This window comes from Notamacropus eugenii, chromosome 1, assembly GCF_028372415.1.
Source record: "Notamacropus eugenii isolate mMacEug1 chromosome 1, mMacEug1.pri_v2, whole genome shotgun sequence".
Classification (NCBI taxonomy): Eukaryota; Metazoa; Chordata; class Mammalia; order Diprotodontia; family Macropodidae; genus Notamacropus; species Notamacropus eugenii.
The window spans coordinates 27,516,429-27,539,961 of record NC_092872.1 but is presented as its reverse complement, the minus strand read 5'-3'; the positions used below and the strand labels follow the sequence as shown (position 1 = coordinate 27,539,961).

General features: G+C 36.0%; 1 protein-coding gene across 13 annotated transcripts in view; it reads left to right on the top strand.

The window, feature by feature from the left end:
- Nucleotides 1-23,533, top strand: part of CCDC171 (coiled-coil domain containing 171) — a 509,668-nt gene that overhangs the window by 278,259 nt on the left and 207,876 nt on the right. For all 13 annotated transcript variants that reach the window (XM_072655937.1, XM_072655913.1, XM_072655979.1 and 10 more), the window contains one exon: nt 7,469-7,654. In XM_072655937.1, coding sequence (XP_072512038.1) covers nt 7,469-7,654 — 186 coding nt within the window. The remainder of the gene's footprint in view (nt 1-7,468; nt 7,655-23,533) is intronic.

Below are 23,533 nucleotides of genomic sequence, written 5' to 3'. Positions count from 1 at the left end.
CTTACTCCTGTTTGCCTCAGTCTTCTCATCTGTAAAATGAACTAAAGAAGGAAATGGTAAACCACTCCAGTATCTTTGCCAAGAAAATCCTAAGTGGTGTCCCAGATGTATCTAACTGAAAAAAATGACTGAACAGCAAACTGAAAGTCAAGATAAAAAAAAGAACCTAGACATCATATTTCAAGAAATAATAAAGGAAAACTGACCTGCTATCTTAGGTTCAGACTCCCTGACAGAGATCACAAAATGAAAACTTCTAGGAATGTCGTAGCCAAATTCCAGAGCTCCCAGGTCAAGAAGAAAATGTTACAAACAATCAGAAACAAACCATTGATATATCGGGGAGTCACTGTCAGGATCATACAAGGTTTTTAACAGTTTTCACATTAAAGAAGTGAAGAGTTTGGATTTTGAAATTTGTGAAGGGAAAGAGGCTAGGATTACCAACAAGAGTAGCCTATCTAGCAAAACAGGATGACCTATTTCCTTGTGGGGGGGGGGGGGGGAAGGGGGGAACGTGACAGAAATGCACATTTAACAAATAGAGGACTTTCAATTATTCTGGAGGAAAAATCTGAGATGAATAGGAAGTTCGACATTTAAATATAAAACTCAAGCATACAAGCATAAACATAAATGAGAATAAGGTACTTAATTTAGTTAAACTGTTTACATTCCTGTATGGGAAAAGGACACGTAGCTCTTAAGAACTTTATCATTATTTGGGCAGATAGAAAGTTTCTACATAGATTGAAGACGTGGGGTTTGAGTCATTTATATTGGGATTATTTTAAAAATAAAGGCTAAGAAAGAGAGATTCACTGGGAAAGGGGGGGAAGGGAAAGGAAAATGGGGAAAATTATAACAAAAGATGCATATAATGAAGAGTTTGAAAGTGAGGGTGAGTTGGCAATGCTTGAACCTCAGTCTCATCAGAACTGGTTCAAAAAATACACACACTGAGTTGAGTATGGAAATTATTTTATCTAACAGGGAAGTGTAGGAGGCGGAGGGAATCAGAGATATGGGGGGTGGGTAATAAAAGGGAGGGTGGATTAAGGGAGGCAGTATTCTGAAGCAAAATAGACTTTTGAGGAGGGACAAAGTAAAAAGAGCCAGGCAGAAGAATAAACAGAAGAAAACAGGATTGAGGGAAATACATAATCGTAACTGTGAATGTAAATGGAATGAATTTATCCATAAAATGGGAGCAGATAGCAGAATGGATTAGAAACTAGAATTCAACAATATGTTGTTTAAGTATATACACACTTGGAACAAAAAGAAACACATAGATAAAATAAGGAGCCAGAGTAGAATCTGTTATGACTTAGCTGAAATAAAAAAAGGCAGGTGTGGCACCTTATTCCTTTTTTCTTAAAGTGTTTTTAATAGAAATGAATGTTGTATTTTGTCAAAAACTTTTTCTGTCTTTTGAGGTGATCGTATGGTTTCTGTTGGTTTTGCAAATTTTGCTGATAGTTTTCCTCATATTGACCCAGCCCTGTATTCCTGGTATAAATTCCACCTGGTCATAGCATATGATCCTTGCAATATATTACTGTAATCTCTTTGCTAGTATTTTATTTAAAATTTTTGCATCAGTATTTGTTAGAGAAATTCATCTATAACTTTTTTTGTTTTTGCTTTTTCTGGTTTAGATAGCAGCACTATATTTGTGTCATAAAAGGAATTTGTTAGAATTCCTTTTTGCATATTTTTCCAAAATGTTTATGTAATATTGGAATTAATTGTACTTTAAATCTTTGGTAGAATTCATTTGTTAATCCATTTTTCGTTGGGAATATTTTCTTAGCGATTTCACTGATGACTTGTTTAATTTCTTATTCTAAGATTGGGTTATTCAAGTACCCTACCTCCTCTCCTGCTGATGTGGGCAGGGGGTAATATTTTTTGTAAATATTCATCGCTTTCACTTAGATTGCCAAATTTATTGGCATACAGTTGGGCAAAATAGAGCCTGATAATTGCTTTAATTTCCTCTTCATTGGTGGTTGTCACCCTTTTTATTTTTTGTATTGGTAATTCAGTTTTCTTCTTTCTTTTCAAAAATTAAATTAACCGGTGGTTTATCTGGTTTATTGTTTCCCTCTTGATAAAACCAACTACTAGTTTCATTTATTAGTTCAATGGTTTTTTTCCTTTCAGTTTATTAATCTCTCTTTTAATTTGTTTTTTTAATTTGTTTAATTGAGGATTTTAAAATTCTTTTAAAATTTTTTTAGTTGCATGCTCAATTCATTGATCCATTTTTTCTCTGTTTTATTGATATAATCAGATAAAAGAGATAAAGAATTTCCCCTAAATACTGCTTTGGTTGCATAGCAGAAATTTTGGTATGTTGTCTCATTATTGTCATTCTTTTTAATGAAATTATTGTTTCTTTGATTTTTTATTTGATCCATTCATTCTTTAGGATTAGATAATTTAATTTCCAATTAATTTTTAAACAAATCTTTCTATGCCCCCTTATTGAATATAATTTTTATTGCATTATGGTCTGAAAAGGATGCATTCAATATTTATGGATTTTGGCATTTGATTGTAAGTTTTTTATGCTGTAATACATGATCACTTTTTCTGTAGGTGCTTTGTACCACTAAGAAAAAAAATGTTCCTTTTTATTCCCATTCAGTGTTCTCCAGAAATCTACCATATTTAACTTTTCTAAAATTCTATTCACCTCTTTAACTTCTTTCTTGTTTATTTTTTGGTTAGATTTATTTAGTTCTGAGTGGGGGAAGTTGAGGTCCCCCATCAGTATAGTTTGCTGTTTATTTCCTCCTATAGCTTATTTAACTTTTCCATTAAACGTTTAGATGGCTTACCATTTGGCGAATATATGTTTAGTATTGATATTACTTCATTTTCTAGCAAGATGTAGTTTCCTTGCTTATCTCTTTTAATTCGATTTATTTTTGCTTTTGCTTTGTTTGAACTCATGATGCTTATTTTAACTTCAAGTGAAACATAATCCATTCTGCTCTGGTCCCTTACTCTGCGTGTGTGTAATGTATCTCTCTGCTTCAAATGCATTTCTTTTAAATAATATATTGTTGGATTCCTGTTTTTAATCTATTCTCTATGTACTTCCATTTTATGAGTGAGTGCATTTCATTCACATTCCCAGTTATGATTACTGTAGATTTTCTTCCATTGTTCCCTGTTTTTCCCCATTTTTATTTTATTTTTAAAATTTTTAAAAAATTTTTTATTTTATATTATTTAGGTTTATATTATTTTATTTTAATTTAGAATTTTATTTATTTTAATTTAATTATTTTATCTTATTTATATTTATATTATTTTAAAATTTATTTCCCCCCCCTGTTTATCTTTCTCTTTCTCCTTTCACTGTGTCCCTTCTCAGCAGTGCTTTGCTTCTGACCTCCATCTGCCCCAATTTCCTCTCTCTTCTTTTATCTTTTTCCCCTCTCCTCCCCTCCCCTCCCCTGGTCTCCATTCGTACTTCCCTATAGGGTATGATAGAGTTCTATACCCAACTGAGTGTGCATGTTATTCCCCTTTTGAGTCAATTGCAATGGGCAAACACAATCCTGTGAGTAGATGAAGCTGGCTGAATGGGGACCCCGCTAGCTGTGTAACTCAGCTTCTCCTCTCCTGTCTGCCTTCCCTCCCCTCCCCTCCCCTCCCCTCCCCTCCCCTCCCCTCCCCTCCCCTCCCCTCCCCTTCCCTTCCCTCCCCTCCCCTTCCCTTCCCTTCCCTTCCCTCCCCTTCCCTTCCCTTCCCTTCCCTCCCCTTCCCTTCCCTTCCCTTCCCTCCCCTCCCCTCCCCTTCCCTCCCCTCCCCTCCCCTCCCCTTCCCTTCCCTTCCCTTCCCTTCCCTTCCCTTCCCTTCCCTTCCCTTCCCTTCCCTTCCCTTCCCTTCCCTTCCCTTCCCTTCCCTTCCCTTCCCTTCCCTTCCCTTCCCTTTCCTCCTCCATCCCCCTCTCCTTCCTTCCCCCCAGAGATTAATTTCTGACTTGGGAGACTGATTGAAAGCTCTGAGTAAATCGTATTCGAGTTAGTTGAGTGTTAAGAGTTGGCTTATAATTCAAGAGAGAAAGAAGGGGAAATTAGCAGTACTGATTAAATTTTATGCCTTTTACAGATAAATCTCTATTTTAAAAAAAGAAAATAATAATAATAATTGAGTGGGAAAGTCTCCTGTTTTTTCCTCAGTTAGCTATTCCTTTGGCAAGTCGGGTTGTTTAAGCAACAAAGTTACAATGAGGACAATCCCTTATTACTTTGTTGAGATGGCTGCTTACTTGAATCATGGAGGAAGCAATCAGGAGCAAATTAATCATTATTCAAAATAGAGCTTGATAATTCTCTGTCTTTGGTCCCAGGCCCACAGTATTGCCCTTACAGTGAGATAACTTTTCAAACTGAGAAGTGTTGAATGCTGTGGATAAGTTCACTTACTGTGGTAGTGTGCTTTCCAGGGATGTACACGTTGACAATGAGGTTGATGCACACATTGTCAGAGCTAGCTCAGTGTTTGGGAGGCTCTGAAGAAAAGTTTAGGAGAGAAGAGGTATTAGACTGACTACCAGACTGAAGGTCTACAGGGTCATGGTGCTGATCTCATTGTTGTATGCCTGTGAAACCTGGACAGTCTACCAGTGCCATGCCAGGAAACTGAATTACCTTCATTTGAATTGTCTTAGGAAGATTCTGAAGATAACCTGGTAGGATAAGATAGCAGACACTGAGGTCCTTACTCGAACTAAACTACCAAGTATTCAAACTCTGCTTTAGAAAGTGCAACTCTGATGGGCTTACCATGTTGTTCCAGTGAAAAAAGTATGTTTGCCAAAAAGACTTTTGTGGAGAACTCACACAGGACAGGTGTTCACACGCAGAAGAAGCAATACAAGGACATTCTCAAGGTCTCTCTTAGGAACTTTGGAATTGATTATGTGACATGGGAGACATTGGCACAGGACTGCTCAGCATGGTGTGCCCATATCAGAGAAAATTCTGTGCTCTATGAGCAAAGCAGAATTGAAATAGCTCAAAGGAAAAGGATGTCCAAATTTAGAATATCCACCCAAAATGTTCACATGGAGTATTTGTGCCAGAGCTGTGGTAGAGCATTCTGAGCTCATATTGATTTGATCAACCACAATTGGACACATTGAAATTTGACTCTAGCATAGGAATGCCATTTTGGTCCACTTCAAGAACAAAGGACAATAATCTACCTAACCTAATTTCTTCTCTATCAGTTCCCTTAAAATTTTTCCCCTCCATTTTTTGTCCACATATAGCACATAGGCTTTCAATTTATCCTTTTATGAGGGTTCCCTTTTTAAAATTATATTTTATTTTTTAAAGAAGCAAATCTATTTTTTTTTTTGCCCTGTTTACCTTCCCTCCACCTTAAAAGTGTGAAACAACCCTTGCAGCAAATATGTATAGTCAAGTTAAACTAATTCCCACTTAGGGTATGTCCAAAAATATTATTTCTCACTGAGTTCATCTCCCTTCTCTGAAGATGTAGGTCACATGCTTCCTTGTATACCTAATAGTTAGCACATTGCCTAGCCCTTAATAGATACTTTAGAAGTGTTAGTTGACTGTCTGACTCTGGAATCAATCAGAATTCTTAAATCTTTTAAAGTTGTTTGTTTTTATACTATTATTGTATAAAATTTTCTCTTTGTTCTGCTCACTTTACTTTGCATCTATTCATGCAAGTCTTTTCAGGTTTCTCTGAACCCAGAATCTTTTCATCAGTTCTTATAGCACAATAAATGTTTCATTATATTGAAGTGCCATAATTGATTGTTTCTCACTTGATGCGGCACCTCAATTGTGTACATTTCTTTGCCGCTACAAAAAGAGCTGTTATAAATATTTTTGTACATATGGATTCTTCTTTCTTGAATCTCTTGAATTTATTGGTAAGACTGGTAACACTATTAGTGATAAAAAAAGTATACAGTTTGATGACTTTTGGATATAGCTCCAAATGACTTTCTCAAGTGGCAAGACCAGTTTTTAGTTCCACACAAGTTGTATTAATGCCCTCCATCCTAATTTTTTTTTCTCATTTTTGATACTGATCACAAGTCAAATTTGTTAATGTTTTATTCATTTATTATTTTTTCAAAATAAAGCCCACTTCTTTTAGAATTCAAGATTTTCTTTCAGTTTTGTAAATCTGTTTTTCTGAATTTCTTTTTTTGTTTTTTAAGGTTTTAAAATTATCTTTTAATTAAATTAATTGATCTCTTTTTCTTTCTTTTATTGATAAAGGTGTTTTATGAATTGTTCTTTCACAATCCAGTTCTTTAGGGTGTTATTTTGACTTGAGTTTTAATCATTTATTCAGTGTCACTGTTAATGAACTTTTTTATTATATTATGGTCATTAAAAGATAAGCATTTAATCTTCTGCAGGTGTTTGTGATGGAGTTTCCTTACTCATACCAATAAAACCACAAGTCTGTGTATCCCTTCTCTCCAGCTCTCCTAAAAAACAAAAACAGAAATCTTGGTACTAATATATTATTATGTATCATTTACATTGGAAACATTCGTAGATATCGGGTTAAAGATCAGGATAGTAACTGGACCAAAGATTTCACTTATATAGAAATATGCTAGATGAAGAAACCCTCTCTACCACAATAAGGTGATGCTTGCTTTGCCATTTTCAACTTTAGAGCATTACTCAGGGCATTCTCATGTCAGGTAACTTGTTCAAGATCATACAGCCAGTGATGTCAGAAGTTAAACTTGAACCCAGGTCTTCCTAGCTCCTAGGTTAGTTTATCTTTATCTGTGTTTATGTCAGTATACATTTACATGCACCCTCGCATATGTAAACAGACACATGTATACAAATAATACATAATTTTTGCTTACATTTATTTGACAAATGTTCTGAGGAATATTACTTAGGACTGTATTCATCCTTGACCTTCACGAATAGAATAGGTCATTCTGATACTTCTGTAAGCTTTCCAAAGCATCCTTTTTAAACTTTGGCAATGATATTTTTAATATTTTAAAATATTTATTTTAAATATTATTGTTAAATATATCATAAAAATTAAATATTTATCTTAAATAGTTACAAGATATTATTTGTGATGATATTTTAATAGGTATATTGAAATGGAATTAAATTTTTTAAAAAAGTTCCCAATATCTGCATGTTTAGTCTTCTTGATTTGTATAGAATTGAGAAAAAAGCCTTCCTTTTATTTGAAAGTATTGTGATCAGTTGTGGGAAAGATGTGTTGTTAATACTAATCAGTTATGTATGACTTTTTTTTTTTATAAAGTAAAGACAAATGGTCTTCTGAAATGCATTATGTATTTTCAGGTGTTTGGTTGACACCTTTGCATGTTAGCAAATACAATTATTAAGGTCAAACATATAAAAAGTAGAGTTCTTTGATGACTAATTCACTTTTTTCCCCCTTTTATCAGAAATTGATCACCCATGAGAGGTTTGAAAGTGCCTGTGAAGAACTAAATAATGCCTTACTTCGAGAACAGCAGGCCCAAATGCTTCTGAATGAGCAGGCACAGCAGCTTCAGGAGTTAAACTATAGACTAGAACTGCACTCTAGTGAGGAGGCTGATAAAAACCAAACCCTTGGTGAGGCTGTGAAGGTATGGAAATGTCTTTTGTATACAAGTTTTATTTCCTCTGTCTAGGAGTCTTTGTGAAAATAATGTATATTTACTCAAAAGGGAATAGGTTTAAAACTGACATTTTCTCCTCTTTTGCTTTAATAAGATTTTTTAGAGGCAGGAGCTGTTGTTGCTCTGAGAATATGTAAATATCCACAAGCAGGTTTTCTTTCAGAGATGACTCATGTATACTTCAAATATACCAAAATTGATTTTATTTGTTAATAAATAAGTAGAGATTTCTCTGCTTATATTGTCCCTATGACACTATATAATGTCATTATAATGTCCCCATGGCCCACCATTCATTCTTCTCTTTTCTTGTACCTGTTATCAGTTTCCATTCCTGTACTTTGGAGTTCCAGTTTCTCTTTTCTTCAGTCATTCTTTTCTTCTTAAAGTAAAACCCAAAGTTTAATATTATGTACTATGAAATAATGGTATTAGACTTATTTTGTGAATAGAGCACACCTGACTGCCTCTAGTATGTAGGTGAGTAGTATATTAAAAAACCAAAACCAAAAAACCAAAACCAAAACACTAGTTTTCCTAATAGGATAGATGTTAGGAAACTATTTTATAAGTCATACTTTTATGTTTGAGTCTGACAGTTGAAGGAAATGAGGCATTCCTCACTTGCTCCTGAAGAAAGAACACATAAATACATTAAAAAGAAAAATGACTAAAAAATACTGCGCAAGTGGAGGGACTGTCTAAAATGGAACATGAACAAAAGAAAAAAACACCAATTCAATTCTAAAAAATATAGTGAAGCAACTGAATCAACTCAAGGACTAGAAGCAATACAAGTATCTTCAAATGAATAAACAGAATTTAAAAAATGAATTTACATAAATATCACATGATCAAGTAAAATAAGAGTTTGAAGAAAGTAAAAGAAAACATTGTCTCAAGCTTAAAATGCAAAGGTACAAAAAATATGGAGAGAAAAAAAAATTAAAATTGCCAAGATGGAGCCTGTAAAACAAAAACCTTAAAAAAACATAAAAGCAACTAATGACAAGAAAAGCATACCGTGCTGAGACATTGAAAACAGAAGGTGCCCCAAAAGATTTTCCCCCAGAATATGTTCAGGTTCAAGGGAGAGACTGGGCTGATCAATTAGATCAAGTGGCATGATTTCAGCATTATTGAAGTTGCAGAAAATTTAGAAAATGAAAATTGTTTTCATGCAGTGGAAAGACTCCCTGGATTGGGAGTCAGAGGCTCCAAGTTCCAAAAGCACCTTTGCAACTTATTGCATGACTTTAGGAAAAATCAGTTAGCTCTCTGGACCTCAGTGGCATCATCTGTACAATGAGGTGTTTTACTAGATGAAATATGAAATCACTTACAACTCAAAAGCTATGTTCTTTTTTTTTAATTTCAAATTTATTTATTTAGCTTTTAACATTCATTTTCACAAAATTTTGGGTTCCAAATTTTCTCCCCTTTTGTCCCCTCCCCCCACCCCATAACACTGAGCATTCTAATTGCCCCTATCACCAGTCTGCCCTCTCTTCTATCATCCCTTCTTTCCCTTGTCCCCATCTTCTCTTTTGTCCTGTAAGGCCAGATAACTTTCTATACCCCTTTACCTGTATTTCTTATTTCCTAGTAGCAAGAACAGAATTCGACAGTTGTTCCTAAAACTTTAAGTTCCAACTTCTCTTCCTCCCTCCCCACCCATTCCCTTTGGGAAGGCAAGCAATTCGATATAGGCCATATCTGTGTAGTTTTGCAAATGACTTCCATGATAGTTGTGTTGTGTAAGACTAACTATATTTCCCTCCATCCTACCCTGCCCCACATTGCTTCTATTCTCTCTTTTGATCCTGTCCCTCCCCAAGAGTGTTGATTTCAAATTGTTCCCTTTTCCCATTGCCCTGCCTTCCATCATCCCCCCCACCCTGCTTATCCCCTTCTCCCCCACATTCCTGTATTGTAAGATAGGTTTTCATACCAAAATGAGTGTGCATTTTGTTCCTTCCTTTAGTGGAATGTGATGAGAGTAGACTTCATGTTTTTCTCTCACCTCCCCTCTTTTTCCCTCCACTAAAAAGTCTTTTGCTTGCCTCTTTTATGAGAGATAATTTGCCCCATTCCGTCTCTCCCTTTCTCCTCCCAATATATTTCTCTCTCACCCCTTAATTTCATTTTTTGAAGATATGATCCCATCCTATTCAATTCACCCTGTGCTCTCTGTCTCTCTGTGTGTGTGTGTAATCCCACCCACTACCCAGATACTGAAAAGTTTCAAGAGTTACAAATATTGTCTTTCCATGTATGAATGTCAACAGTTCAACTTTAGTAAGTCCCTTAAGACTTCTCTTTGCTGTTTACCTTTTCATGCTTCTCTTGATTCTTGTGTTTGAAAGTCAAATTTTCTTTTCAGCTCTGGTCTTTTCATCAAGAATGATTGAAAGTCCTCTATTTCATTGAAAGACCAATTTTTTTCCCCTGAAGTATTATACTCAGTTTTGCTGGGTAGGTGATTCTTGGTTTTAGTCCTAGTTCCTTTGACTTCTGGAATATCCTATTCCATGCCCTTTGATCCCTTAATGTAGAAGCTGCTAGATCTTGTGTTATCCTGATTGTATTTCCACAGTACTTGAATTGTTTCTTTCTAGCTGCTTGCAATATTTTCTCCTTGACCAGAGAACTCTGGAATTTGGCCACAGTGTTCCTAGGAGTTTCTCTTTTTGGATCTCTTTCAGGAGGGGATTGGTGGATTCTTTCAATATTTATTTTGCCCCCTGGTTCTAGAATCTCAGGGCAGTTTTCCTTGATAATTTCATGAAAGATGATGTCTAGGCTCTTTTTTTGATCATGGCTTTCAGGTAGGCCCATAATTTTTAAATTGTCTCTCCTGGATCTATTTTCCAGGTCAGTTGTTTTTCCAATGAGATATTTCACATTATCTTCCATTTTTTCATTCTTTTGGTTTTGTTTTGTGATTTCTTGGTTTCTCATAAAGTCATTAGCTTCCACCTGCTCCATTCTAATTTTGAAAGAACTATTTTCTTCAGTGAGCTTTTGAACCTCCTTTTCCATTTGGCTAATTCTGCTTTTGAAAGCATTCTTCACCTCATTGTGTTTTTGAACCTCTTTTGCCAATTGAGTTAGCCTATTTTTCAAGGTGTTATTTTCTTCAGCATTTTTTTGGGTCTCCTTTAGCAAGGTGTTGACCTGCTTTTCATGCTTTTCTTGCATCTCTCTCATTTCTCTTCCCAGTTTTTCCTCCACCTCTCTAACTTGATTTTCAAAATCCTTTTTGAGCTCTTCCATGGCCTGAACCCACTGAATTTTGTCTGTTTGGGATACAGAAGCCTTGATTTCTGTGTCTTTCCCTGATGGTAAGCATTATTCTTCCTCATTAGAAAGGAAGGGAGGAGATATCTGTTCACCAAGAAAGTAACCTTCTATGTTCTTATTTTTTTTCCCTTTCTTGGGCATTTTTCCAGCCAGTAACTTGACTTCTGAGCTTTCTCTTCACACCCATCTCACCTCCAGATCCACCCAGCCAGCACTTGGGGTCTGAGATTCAAATGCTGCTTCCCAGCCCCAGGGCTTTCAGTTGGGGCAGGGTTGCTATTCAGTGTGAGATTAAGTTTAGGTGCTCAGGTGGGGGCAGGGCTGCCTCACGGGGGTCAGTTCCCTCAGGGGGTTAATGTGGAGACCTTCAACAATGGATCCGGGCTCCTGCCTGCTTTGGGAGCCCCAGTCTGCTGCCATCTCCACTGCTGCCTCCCGAGGGGGCCTGAGTTATGGGGGACACCCTACTCCCTTCTAAAAAGACCCTCTCACCAACCTTCAGCACCTGTGGGTGGAGGGACCTGCGTGGCTGCTGGAGATTCTGTCCATGAAGCCTGCTCGGATCTGCTCCTCTCAGTGCTGCGCAGCCAAGGCAGGGCTGGGCTCTGCTCTGGGTCCAGTGTGCGAGGGACCTTTCAGGTCAATTTTTCAGGTCTCTCTGGAACAGAAATCTCCTCTACTCTGTTGTTCTGTGGCTTCTACTGCTCCAGAATTTGTTGGGAGTTTTTCTTTACAGATATTTTATGGACTGTGGGTTCGGAGCTAGCATATGTGTATCTTTCTACTCCGCCATCTTGGCTCCTCCCAAAAGCTATGTTCTTAAAACCGTATCCTATGAAATTTTCAAAGAATATTTCATAGAATTAGGAAGAATACATTTTCAGATATAAACAGAAAGAATCCACTGGATCATGACAAGAAAGAACCCAAGATTTAACATGTTTAAACATGTATTTCAACTCCAACGTTATGATGATAAAAAACAGTTATTTCTGGCATTCACAATTTAGAAATCACTTACCAAGGGCACAACTGATTTTTAAAAGACAAGAAATTGTAAAATTTAGACACATAAGCTATAATAATATCAGAATTAACTATGTAGCTAAATTCAGAATTTCTTTTGAGAAGCAGTCAGACTAAATTTTCAGAGACATCTATTCCATTGTAGTTTTCAAACAGTAATCAAGCTTCCCATTCCCCATACATTTATTTAAAACAATTTACCTGCATTAAGTTGAGATATTTGATTGCTGACAAAATTGTGAGACTTCTTTTAGCCTAAATCACTCACTATTTCTGAAGTATATTTAAGAGAAACAGTAAGAAATAAAAAGTTATATGCATGTTGGGGTAGAGTGACCCAGTTGAGGTTGGAAGAAGAGAGAAATTATCTAAACCCAGAACAAAGCTGTTACCGTTGATAAAGAGGAAACCTAAGTTAAATAAATTTTCATAGTTATTAATTTGTCAGGTATCTGAACGACTTTTATATGGAAGTGGAAGTTAATTTATTTGTTTTGTTCAGCTCCAGAAAGCAAAACTACAAGAAACAAGGGGAACTTGCAATGAGAAAAATTATGTCTTACATAAGGAAAAAATCCAGCCTGATAATTAGAACTACTCAAAAATGAAATAAAATATCTTTTGAAGTGACAGATATTTTTTTCTCATTAGAGAGCTTCAAATAAAGGCTGAATGTTCAAGATGGAATCACTGCTATTCCAGAACCTATATGATTCACATTAAAGAAATTTTCATTTGTGTGCTGAATTGTTTTTTAATGATTACTTTTATCAAAAAATATTGTCAGTGAATGACTAGGAAGGAAGTAAATGTTTCCCAAGTGTGAATATAAATACAATTCCTTAAGAGCTACATCAGTTTGTCATCAAGTATTTACTCTGAATCTTAACTTGAAACATTTTGAGATATGAAATAAAATCAATTCAAGGTTTTTGTTTTTTAAAAATTCTTATTTATCATTTACTTTTAACATAATTTTCTTTTAAAATCTTGAGTTCCAAATTCTTCTCACCCAACTGAGAAGGCAAACAGTATATCAACTATACATGTGAAATTATGCAAAATATATTTCCATATTAACCATGTTTCCAAAAAAACAAGAAAAATGTAAAAAGTAAGAAAATTATACTTCAATTTGCACTCAGAGTTCATCAGTTCTCTCTGAAGGGGGACAGCATTTTTTCATCCTTAGTCCTTTGGGATTGTAGGATTTTTTGGAGATCATTCTGACACAGTCAACTCACATTCATGCACTCTGTGTAACTCCTTTTAACTGCCCTAATAATGATAAAGTTCTTAGGAGTTACATGTATCATTTTCCTATATAGGGATGTAAATAATTTAGCTTTATTGAGACCTTTATGATTACTCTTCCATGTTTACCTTCTTATACTTCTCTTGAGTCAGATTTTCTATTCAGCTCAGATCTTTTCAATGGTTGAAATTCTTCTCTTTCATTAAATGTTTACTTTTCCCCCTGAAGGATTATATTCATTTTTTCTGGGTAGATGATTCTTGGTTGTAATCCTAGCTCTTTTACCTTCTAGAATATCATCTTCCAAGCTCTCTAGTCCTTTAACATGGAATCTGTTATATCTTATGTGATCCTAACTGTAGCTCTCTGATGTTTGAATTCTTTCTGGTTGCTAGCAATATTTTCTCTTTGATTTGGAAGCTCTGGAATTTGACTATGATATTCTTAAGAGTTTTCGTTTTGTGATTTCTTTCAGGAAGTGAATCAGTGGATTCTTTCAATTTTTATTTTACTTTCTGGATCTAAGATATTTAAACTCTTTTTATGATTGTGACCTTCAGCTAGTCAAATAATTCTTAAATTATCTCTTCTTGATCTATTTCCTAGGTTACTTTTTAGCAAAATATTTCATATTTTCTTCTTTTTTTTCCTTTTGACTTTGTTTTATTGTTTCTTGGTATCTCATGGAGTAATTAGTTTCCACTTGCCCAATTCAAATTTTTAAGGAATTATATTCTTCTGTGAGCTTTTATGTCTCTTTTTCCAATTGCTTATGTCTGCTTTTTAAGGAATTCTCTTCAGTGGATTTTTCTTCTTTTTGTTAACCATTTGACCAATTTTATTTTTAAAGATATTTTCTTCAGTATTTTTTGTACTTCTTTTACCAAGCTGTTAATTCTCTTTTCATAATTTTCTTGCTCCACTCTCATTTCTTTTCCCTTTTTTACTCTATTACTCTAATCTCTCTTTAACTCTTCTAGAAATTCTTGTTGGCTTTGGGTCTAATTAGCTTTTTTCTCTGAGTGTTTGTTTGTAGCTGTTTTTACAGCTACAAATTTCTTCTAAATTTATGTCTTGGTTTTTCCCTGCCACTGTAGTAGCTTTTTATGGTCAGATTATTTTTTTTCATTGTTTGCTTATTTTTCCAGGCTATTTTTTGGCTCAGAATTTTATGTTAAAATTGGGCTCTGCTCCCCTGGGGATTGGGAGTTGTGCTGTGCTAAGCTTTGGGCTTTTTTGTACTATTTTCAGAGCTAATTTTGATGATCTGTAAATTTTGTTTCTTCCAAAGTGATGTGACCTGGAGAAAGATATGTCCACTTCTCTTCTGGTCTGTGCTCTGATCTTTACCTAGGAAGGGCCCCTGTTATCATGCAGTCACTAACATTTCCATTCTCTTTGCTTTGGAACTACTGTAAGGGCTGCTGCTTACTTATGTCTGACCAGCAGTGCTCCTCTCCACTCTATAACTGTGACCCAGAACCATGTGAGGGCAATAGAATTGCCAGTCAGTCCATACCATCTGTACTCAGCGCCAGCAGGGGGTCCCTTGTTATCTCTTTCTGACCCCCTAACCATCTCTTATCTGAGAGCTCCTGAAGCTGCTGCTGTTGTGGCTGTTGTGCCCCTGAATGTGTGGCCTCTCAGCAGACCTCCTCCTCTGTTTCACAGACTTTTTCTGATGACTCTTGAGTTTTCTTAGGCAGGAAAAATGTTTCACCCTGACCTTTGTAGCCTCTGCTGCTCCAAAATTTGATTTGGGGAATTGTTTTAAAGTTGTTGGGAGGAGAATGTTGGGGGAATTCAGCTGGGTGGCTACCCTAAATCTGCCATCTTGGCTTCTCCTCTCTTAAGTCAATGAGAGGTTTTACAGAGATTTTTAAAACATTAGTTTAGATCCTGTGTCAAGTTGAATAAAACTTTTCTTTTGCTTAACTTTGATTTGAACTCCTAATTTAAAAAAAATTATCATTGGGATTGCTACCTTGATTTTTTTTTTATATGCAGAGATCCAGAAAGTGCCATTCTCACATTTGTACTGCTTTTTTAGATTCTAGGTACTTTAACATGTGGATCTATTGGTATAAATCATAATGAAGTAGGGAGAACAGTATTATCTTCTGATATAAATCCCCTTTGTAAAATATCAAAGGTCAACATAACACCATTTTCTTGTATTAATGTACCTATTTAAAAGGTCAAAAATCAGTACATTAATTGCCATTTCTTTCTCCGTACTCTGATATTTGTCTGAGGTGAGCCAATACTATGATAATTGAAAGTTTTATAGCCTAACACTTGAGATTGAGACTAATTCTTACATGTCTTTCTAGAATCTAAACTATATAAGACTAATTCATACTTGAGTCTTTCTAGAAGCTCGATTAAAGCATATTGGAAAATACTGATTTCAAATCAGAAGCTATTAAGTAAGATAAAGAAGAGATCCCACTGCCCTTCTCCTTTCTGTGCAGGTGCTGCTGAACAGAGCTGGAGGAAATCACAAAACAATGCTGATGGGATGCAGTGCAGATTTGTGTTAGCTAGCTTCATCTAGGCTTTCCCTTTGCCTCCTCCTTAACTGACTCACTGTTTTCTCCACTATAGCTATTCCAGACCTATAGCTCTCACTATAGCTCTCCTCAGACTCCTCACAGCAGCCTTTCTGCTCTCTCCTGCTGCTCTCGCCTCTTTGGCCAGCCATCCTTGTCATACCCACTGACTGACTCCCAGGAGTTCAATTATCCAATGTGTGCAGATAATTGTGGTTCTGATTCTCTTGGACTCCAGTGTCGCATATTATTGTGAAATATGCTTATAAAAGCATTGAAAAAAAGACTTATGGACTCTAGGTTAAGAATCCCTTCTGTATAGAAAGTCCCTGTTCTATTAAGACTCTGGTGAAAACTTTCTCCTTGGCAAATACCTTTCATGAGGAATGTGCTTCCTGCTTTTTGCTTTGTTTTATATTAATCATCAGAGGATCATTGAATACAATTATCTCATTTCTTTCAAGGAATCTTGTATGATTCTGACTTAAATGTTGCAAAGCAACTGTTTAAGGAGACATTTTGATACATTATATCTATGTTTAAAATGTAGTTGTCAAACAATAAACAGAAGATGCTTGCTTTCCCTCAGTCAGTTGTGTGGCTTTCGGTAGATAGTTGGCTGTAGAATTTGGGCAGTTAAATGGCACATTGGGGGCCTAGAGTCAGGAAGACTCTTCTTTCTGAGTTCAAATCTGACTTAAGACACTAGCTGTGTCATCCTGGGCAAGTCACTTAACCCTGTTTGCCTCAGTTTCCTCATTTGTAAAATGGAGAAGGAAATAGCAAACCACTTTGGCATTTGTGTCAAGAAAACCTCAAATGGTATCACAGAGTCAGATGTAACTCAGAAAACTGAACAATTGCTGTAGAATATTGTTTGTAAAAGACTGCTTGTTCCTTCTTTAAGTGTGCATTGGGTGTATGTTCAGATTGTTTCAATTCAATTTTTGTTTAGCTATAAAAGTGGATGTGTTACTTGCTAGTTATTAGCATTCTTTTATTCACCAGTTTTTCATAACAATAAGGTATGAATTTTCCCAAACTATTAGTATCTTTCTGTCTTTCAGATTCCTTGAGAATTGTGTTTTAATGTCCTCAGAACTGAAGTGCCTACAGCTCCAGCTGTCCATATTTGGACTACTTTGGCACTTTCCGTATTTGTTTAATTTAATGACATTTCTTTTTTTTTAAATATATAATTTATTTATTTTTCAGTTCTCAACATTCACTTCCACAAGAATTTGATTTCCAAATTTTCTCCCCATTTCTCCCTACCACCCATTCCAGGACAGTGTGCACCCCACCCACCCCTTTCCCCTAGTCTGCCCTCCCTTCTATCATTCCCCCCTTCTTCCAATCCCCTCCCCATGATTTTCATGTAGGCAAAACAGATTTCTAAACCCCTTTATCTATACATCTTATTTCCCAGTTGCGTGCAAAAACAATTTTTAACATTCACTTTTAAAGCTTTAAGTTCCATATTCTTTTCATTCCTCCCTCCCTACCCACCGTCATTGCAAAAGCAAGCAATTCAATATATATTCGATACATGTGTGGCCATGCAAAACACTTCCATAAGAGTTATGTTGCGAAAGATTAACCACATTTCCCTCTGTCCTGTCCTGCACTCCATTTATTCCATTCTCTTCCTTGATCTGTCTCCCCATAATAGTGTTTGCTTCTGATTATCCCTTCCCCCAATTTACTGTCCCTTCTATTATTTTCCTTCTCCTGTCCCCTTCCTCTCTGCCTTCCTACAAGGTAAAATAGATTTCCATACCCAATTGAGTATGTGTTATTCTCTCCTTAAGTCACATCCCTTGAGAGTAAGGCTCACTTATTCCCTTTCATCTCTCCTTTCTTCCCTCCATTACAAAAGCTCTTTCTTGCCTCCTTTATGTGAGATAATTTGGTACATTCTACCTCTCCCTTTCTCTTTTTCCTAGTACATTCCACTCAAAGAAAATTTTTATTTTTTAGGTATTCTCCCTTCATATTTAGCTCACCCCGTGCCCTCTGTCTCTGTGTGTACGTGTGTGTGTGTGTGTGTGTGTGTGTGTGTGTATGTATATGTTTTCCCTCTAACTACCCTAATACTGAGAAAGATCTCATGAGTTACAAATATTATCTTTTCATGTAGGAATGTAAACAGTTCAACTTTAATGAGTTCCTTATGTTTTCTCTTCCCTGTTTACCTTTTCATGTTTCTCTTGATTCTTGTATTTGAAAATCACATTTTCTATTCACCTCTGGTCTTTTCAACAAGAATACTTGGAAGTCCTCTATTTCATTGACATTCCATTTTTCTTCCCAGAAGAATTATACTCACTTTTGCTGGCTAGGTGATCCTTGGTTTTAACCCTAGCTCCTTTGACCTCTGGAATATCATATTCCAAGTCTGTCGATCCCTTAGTGTAGAAGCTGCTAAATTTTGTCTTATCCAGGTTGTATTTCTACAGTACTTGCATTGTTTCTTTCTGACTGCTTGTAATATTTTCTCCTTGACCTGGGAACTCAGAATTTTGCTACTATATTCCTAGCAGTTTTCCTTTTGGGGTCTCCTTAAGGAAGTGATCGGTGAATTCTTTCTATTTCTATTTTACCCTCTGGTTCTAGAATACCAGGGCAATTTTCCTTGATAATGTCTTGAAAGATGATTATCAGGCTCTTTATTTGATCATGGCTTTCAGATAGTCCTATAATTTTTAAATTGTCTCTCCTGGATCTATTTTCCAGGTCAGTTGTTCTTCCAATGAAATATTTCACATTGTCTGCTATTTTTTCCATTCCTTTGTTGTTGTTTTATAATTTCTTGATTTTTCATAAAGTCATTAGCTTCCATCTGCTCCCTTCTAATCTTTAAGAAATTATTTTTTTAAGTATGCTTTTGGACCTCCTTTTCCATCTGACCATTTCTGCTTTTTAGGGCATTCTTCTCTTCATTGGCTTTTTGGATCTCTTTTGTCATTTGGGTTAGTCTGTTTTTTACAGTGTTATTTTCTTCAGCATTTTTTTGGGTCTCCTTTAGCAAGCAGTTGACTTGTTTTTCATAATTTTCTTGCACCACTCTCATTTCTCTTCCCAATTTTTGTTCTAATTTTCTTATTTGATTTTCAAAACCCTTTTTGAGTTCTTCCATGGTCTGAGACCAATTCTTATTTTTCTTGGAGGCTTTGGGTGGAGGAGCTTTGACTTTGTTGTCTTCTATTTGCATGTTTTGGTCTTCCTTGTCACCAAAGTAAGATTCTATAGTCTGATTCTTTTTTCGGTTTTTGCTCATTTTCACAGCCATTTACTTGACCTTTGAGCTCTTTGTCAAGCTAGGTCTCTGCTTACAGTGGGGGTGGTGGCTGTAGTGTCAGCCCCTGGGTTTCCCCACAGACTGTGGGCCTAAAGCTCCAGAACAGTCGCTGCCTTTGCCCCTGCTGCTGCTATGGCTGCTGTACGTTCCTCTGCTCCATTCCCCCTCTTCCTCCCTGGGGATGGACTACTCCACTCTCTGAAACTAGTCCCACAGACTTTTTCCACTAATCTTCCAGTTTGTCCTCGGTGCTTTGGGGTCCTGAAGTCTGGAAACTGCCACAGGTACGAGAGCAGCCATGCTGGAATGTGGCCTACCCTCTGAGTGGCATAATAGACACTTCCCCGTGACCTTCCAGGCTGTCTTCTGCTGGAGATTTGCTTCACTTCATCATTCTGTGGGTTCTTTAGCTCAAGAATTTGTTTACAGACATTTTTTACAGGCTTGGGGGCAGCACTCCAGAAAGTGCGTGCTGTTACTCCGACATCTTGGCTGTGCTACCTAATCCTGCTTTTTAAGACATTCTTCTCCTCATTTGCTTTTTGGAGCTCTTTTGCCATTTGGGTTAGTCTATTTTTAAAGGTGTTATTTTCTTCAGCATTTTTTTGGGTGTCCTTTAGCAAACTGTTGACTCATTTTTCATGATCTTCTTGCATCTCTACCATATTTCTTTCCAATTTTTCCTCCACCTCTCTTACTTGATTTTCAAAATCCTTTTTGAGCTCTTACATACTCTGAGAACATTTCATATTTTTTTTGAAGGTTTTGCATGTGGGATCCTTGACCTTGCTGTCTTCCTCTGGTTGTATACTCTGGTCTCCCTCTGATTCTATGCATTGATCTTCCTCATCCAAAAGGATGAAACAAAATACCTATTCGCCAAGACAGTAGCCTTCTATAGTCTTATTTTTTCCCCCTTTTGGGCATTTCCCTAGCAAATTACTTGAATTTTGAATCCTTTGTCAAGTGGTGGGTATATTACCTCAGGCTTCATACATTTTGTGTAGCTGTTCTCTGAGATATCTGAAGGGAGCTAAAAGTTCTCAATTCTTCCAAAGTGGCATATTCAAGGGAGAGGTGTTTTACTCCTCTCTTGGCCTGGGCTCTGGTCTGTGAGCAACCACAAGCACTCTTTTCTGCCCTGGAACTGCAAATAGGATTCCTTCTTCACAGCTGCCACCAGCTCCACCACACCAGCATTCACCCTCACCCCAGGACTGCTACTAGGGATTAAGACCCAGATCAGCCACTTGATTCCCCAACAGTGAGCCCGAGAGCTCTAGAAGCTGCTGCTGCTGCCCTGTGTCTGGGACTGGGTTTGGGGCTGGATCATGTATTCCTCTCACCCAAGTGAGACAGCTTTCTCACTGACCTTTGAAGCTCTCTTTGGCACTTGTGGTTTGAGAAATCTGGAACTCGCAGCAGCTGCCTGTGATTCACTGCCCTTAAGCCTTCTCCAGTCTTGTCTGTGCTGATGCGGGCCTGCTGGGCTGTGCTCTGCTCTGAGCCTGGTGCAATTGACACTTCCTGTTGGCTTTCCAGGTTGTCTTGGACTGGAAATCTGTTTCATTCTATCATTTTGTGGCTTCTACTGCTCTTGAATTTGTTTAGTCATTTTTTACAGGTATTTTAAGGGCTTCTGGGGGAGAGCTCAAATAGGCCCATGCTTCTACCCTACCATTTTGGCTCTTCCCTACCTTTAATGACATTTCTGTTTCGTTATTTATCATATCATGAACTATGTTGGTATAGTCCAAGTGTGATAATTCTACTGCTGTTGAGGCTGAAGTTAGTTTGTTAAACCTTACTAGGTCTTTTCCTTATTCTTCCCTTTTGGCTTCTAGTTACATCCTTTTATGCTTTTGAAGTGATTCTGCATAAATGAATCTCTCACATGGTTTTCTGTAAGCTTGCTTTCCCTCCCATATCTTTTTAAAATTTTTACTTTTAGTTTTGTGAGGTGACAGTATCTGAATTTTCCATTTCCCCCCCTCCTTAATGAATCGGAAATGAATTCATGTTCCAAGTCAGCGTTTCTTTTGATTTCTGTATCTCTCTACTTTGTGAAGAGAACATCTGTTAGAGGCCTGATGATGGTGTTAGGCTCTTTTGACCTCTCTTTTGTTATAAATGATTTACATTATTGTATTAAACTTCCTAGAAAATAGTAGTTGTCTGTGTCATTGTCTGTTGTTGTGTTATTTACCATTCTTCAGCATTAACATTTTGCTTAAATAGATTCAGACTAGAGTAGTCTTAGTTGCATCATATTCATCTCATTTTTTCCTTTGATACTGACTCTTCACTGATAACTTTTTCAGAAATGGCTCCCAAATCAATGACTCTTAAGTTTTTATTCTTGGAAATAAAATTAATTAATTTTTTTAGGATGTAACTTGGTATTTACCATAGTCACTGCCTTCTGAATTTCTCAAAGTATTCATGATATAGGCATCAGACTTCTATTCTATAAGTCTTTGACTCCTCTTTTTTTCTTCTAAACCTGAAAGAAGATAATTTTTATCATATTCTTCTATGGCCATCTTTTCACTAAAGTACTAAAGTGTAATATTTTGATTTAATTTGGATGAATTTATAGAATTCTTCCTAGAATTTCCCAACTTCATTCTATGCAAGAGCTTTAAACTCACAAGCTACAGTTATTTTCATGATGATCTTTTTGCAAATACTTATCCTAAGTATTGAGATGATCAAATGACCTAAGAAATTATTTTTCTTGTTAGGTAAATGTTAAACTCAAATATGTTAATTCCTTTATTTGCTTCTCTTAGGAGTACCTGCTAGCTATCCTTCCTTTTAGTACTAATTTCCTTTTCTGATTTCGTTTGTAGCAAGAATGTCAAGATCAATGTTATTAATTTCTTCTCAGAATACATCTACTCGGTCACTCAACTATATTCTCATATTCTGAGTACTAGTAGGCAAACTAACATTTGTAGATATTCTAAACATTGTATGATACTTAACATCTTCTTGTTCCCTTACCTGATATTCTGCTATTACTATGGTGACTAAGTGGCACAGTGGCTATAGCAAGGGACCTAAGGTCAGCAAAACCTGAATATAAATCTGACCACAGACATTTACTAACTTGTGACCCTGGGCAAACATTTATTTTTGTTTGCCATCGATTCCTCAACTTTAAAATGAAAATAATAATAGTACCAACCTCACAGGGTTATAATGATGATCAAATGTGATCATATCAAATTGCAAACAAATAAAAATGTTATCATTCAATTTAGAATGTTTACTGTCTAAAGTAATCCTATTCCCGATCTTTTCATATAACAAAAAAAATTCTTCTATAAATTAACTTTGTTGATTTTTGGTTCAATGATTTTATATATATATATTATTAAGTGTAAGACATAGTATTGGGTGATCTAAGTGATGTACACTGAATTTTATTTAAATGGAGGGTACTTATATCCATTGCTTGATGGGATTATTGACAGAATACAGATGAAAACATGAAAACCTGTTACACTGTTACAATTTTTATTTTGTCCATGTATTGGTTAATACAGAACCAAACTCGCAACCTTTTAATTTTATCTGACCTTGAACCTACCTATATTCCCAGTCTCACTCTCACGGTTGATTCTCTAGAATTATTTAATTCTTTCACTATTGTTTTCTTACTCCCAACTTGGGAACATCCCCTGAAGACTACTACTATGGCCTGGTTCCAGCTATCTCCATTATACATTGTGGTACCAAGATTCTTAGCCCCACTCCAACAAAAATCTGCTCTACCACTCCCAGTTCTTCAAATTTAGTTAAAGTATAAAAAATAGAGGCAGAGAAAGAAGAGAAAGAAGCTTTTTTTTCAGAGGTTAGGGCATACAAGCCAGTATTTTCGTATAAGTGAATTAGGACCATTCTGCTGTTCATGTGGGACTTATTTCTACTATAATTAAATCTTTGCTTCTTTATGTAGTTTGAAATTAACTAAGAATCTCATGGTTACTACAGGTCACCTCAGAAGAGCAGTATTTTTAAACTGTACAAAGATGTGCAAAAGATGAAATAATTTGTCATTAGGAAGTTTTCTACACCAATAAAATAATAGGTCTGGACAAAAAATATTAGTCAATTGATGGTCAAAAGCATTGCATATCTTTATGAGTTCATTAATTTTAAAATTAACATCCAAAAATTTCACGGAAAAATTTTAAAGCAAATAAGAATGTATTAATTTTCCATAATTAAAAACAGTTATAAAAAGAATGTGACATAGTCATTTTGTTGATGACCTAGTTTATAGTAATAATAAATACCTTCTATGCCAGCCATTTTAATAAAGTAGGATTATTAAAGCTTTTACTTAACTTAATAATTTTATCTTCCATTTTAATTCTATATATTTTTGTCTTTCTAATGTC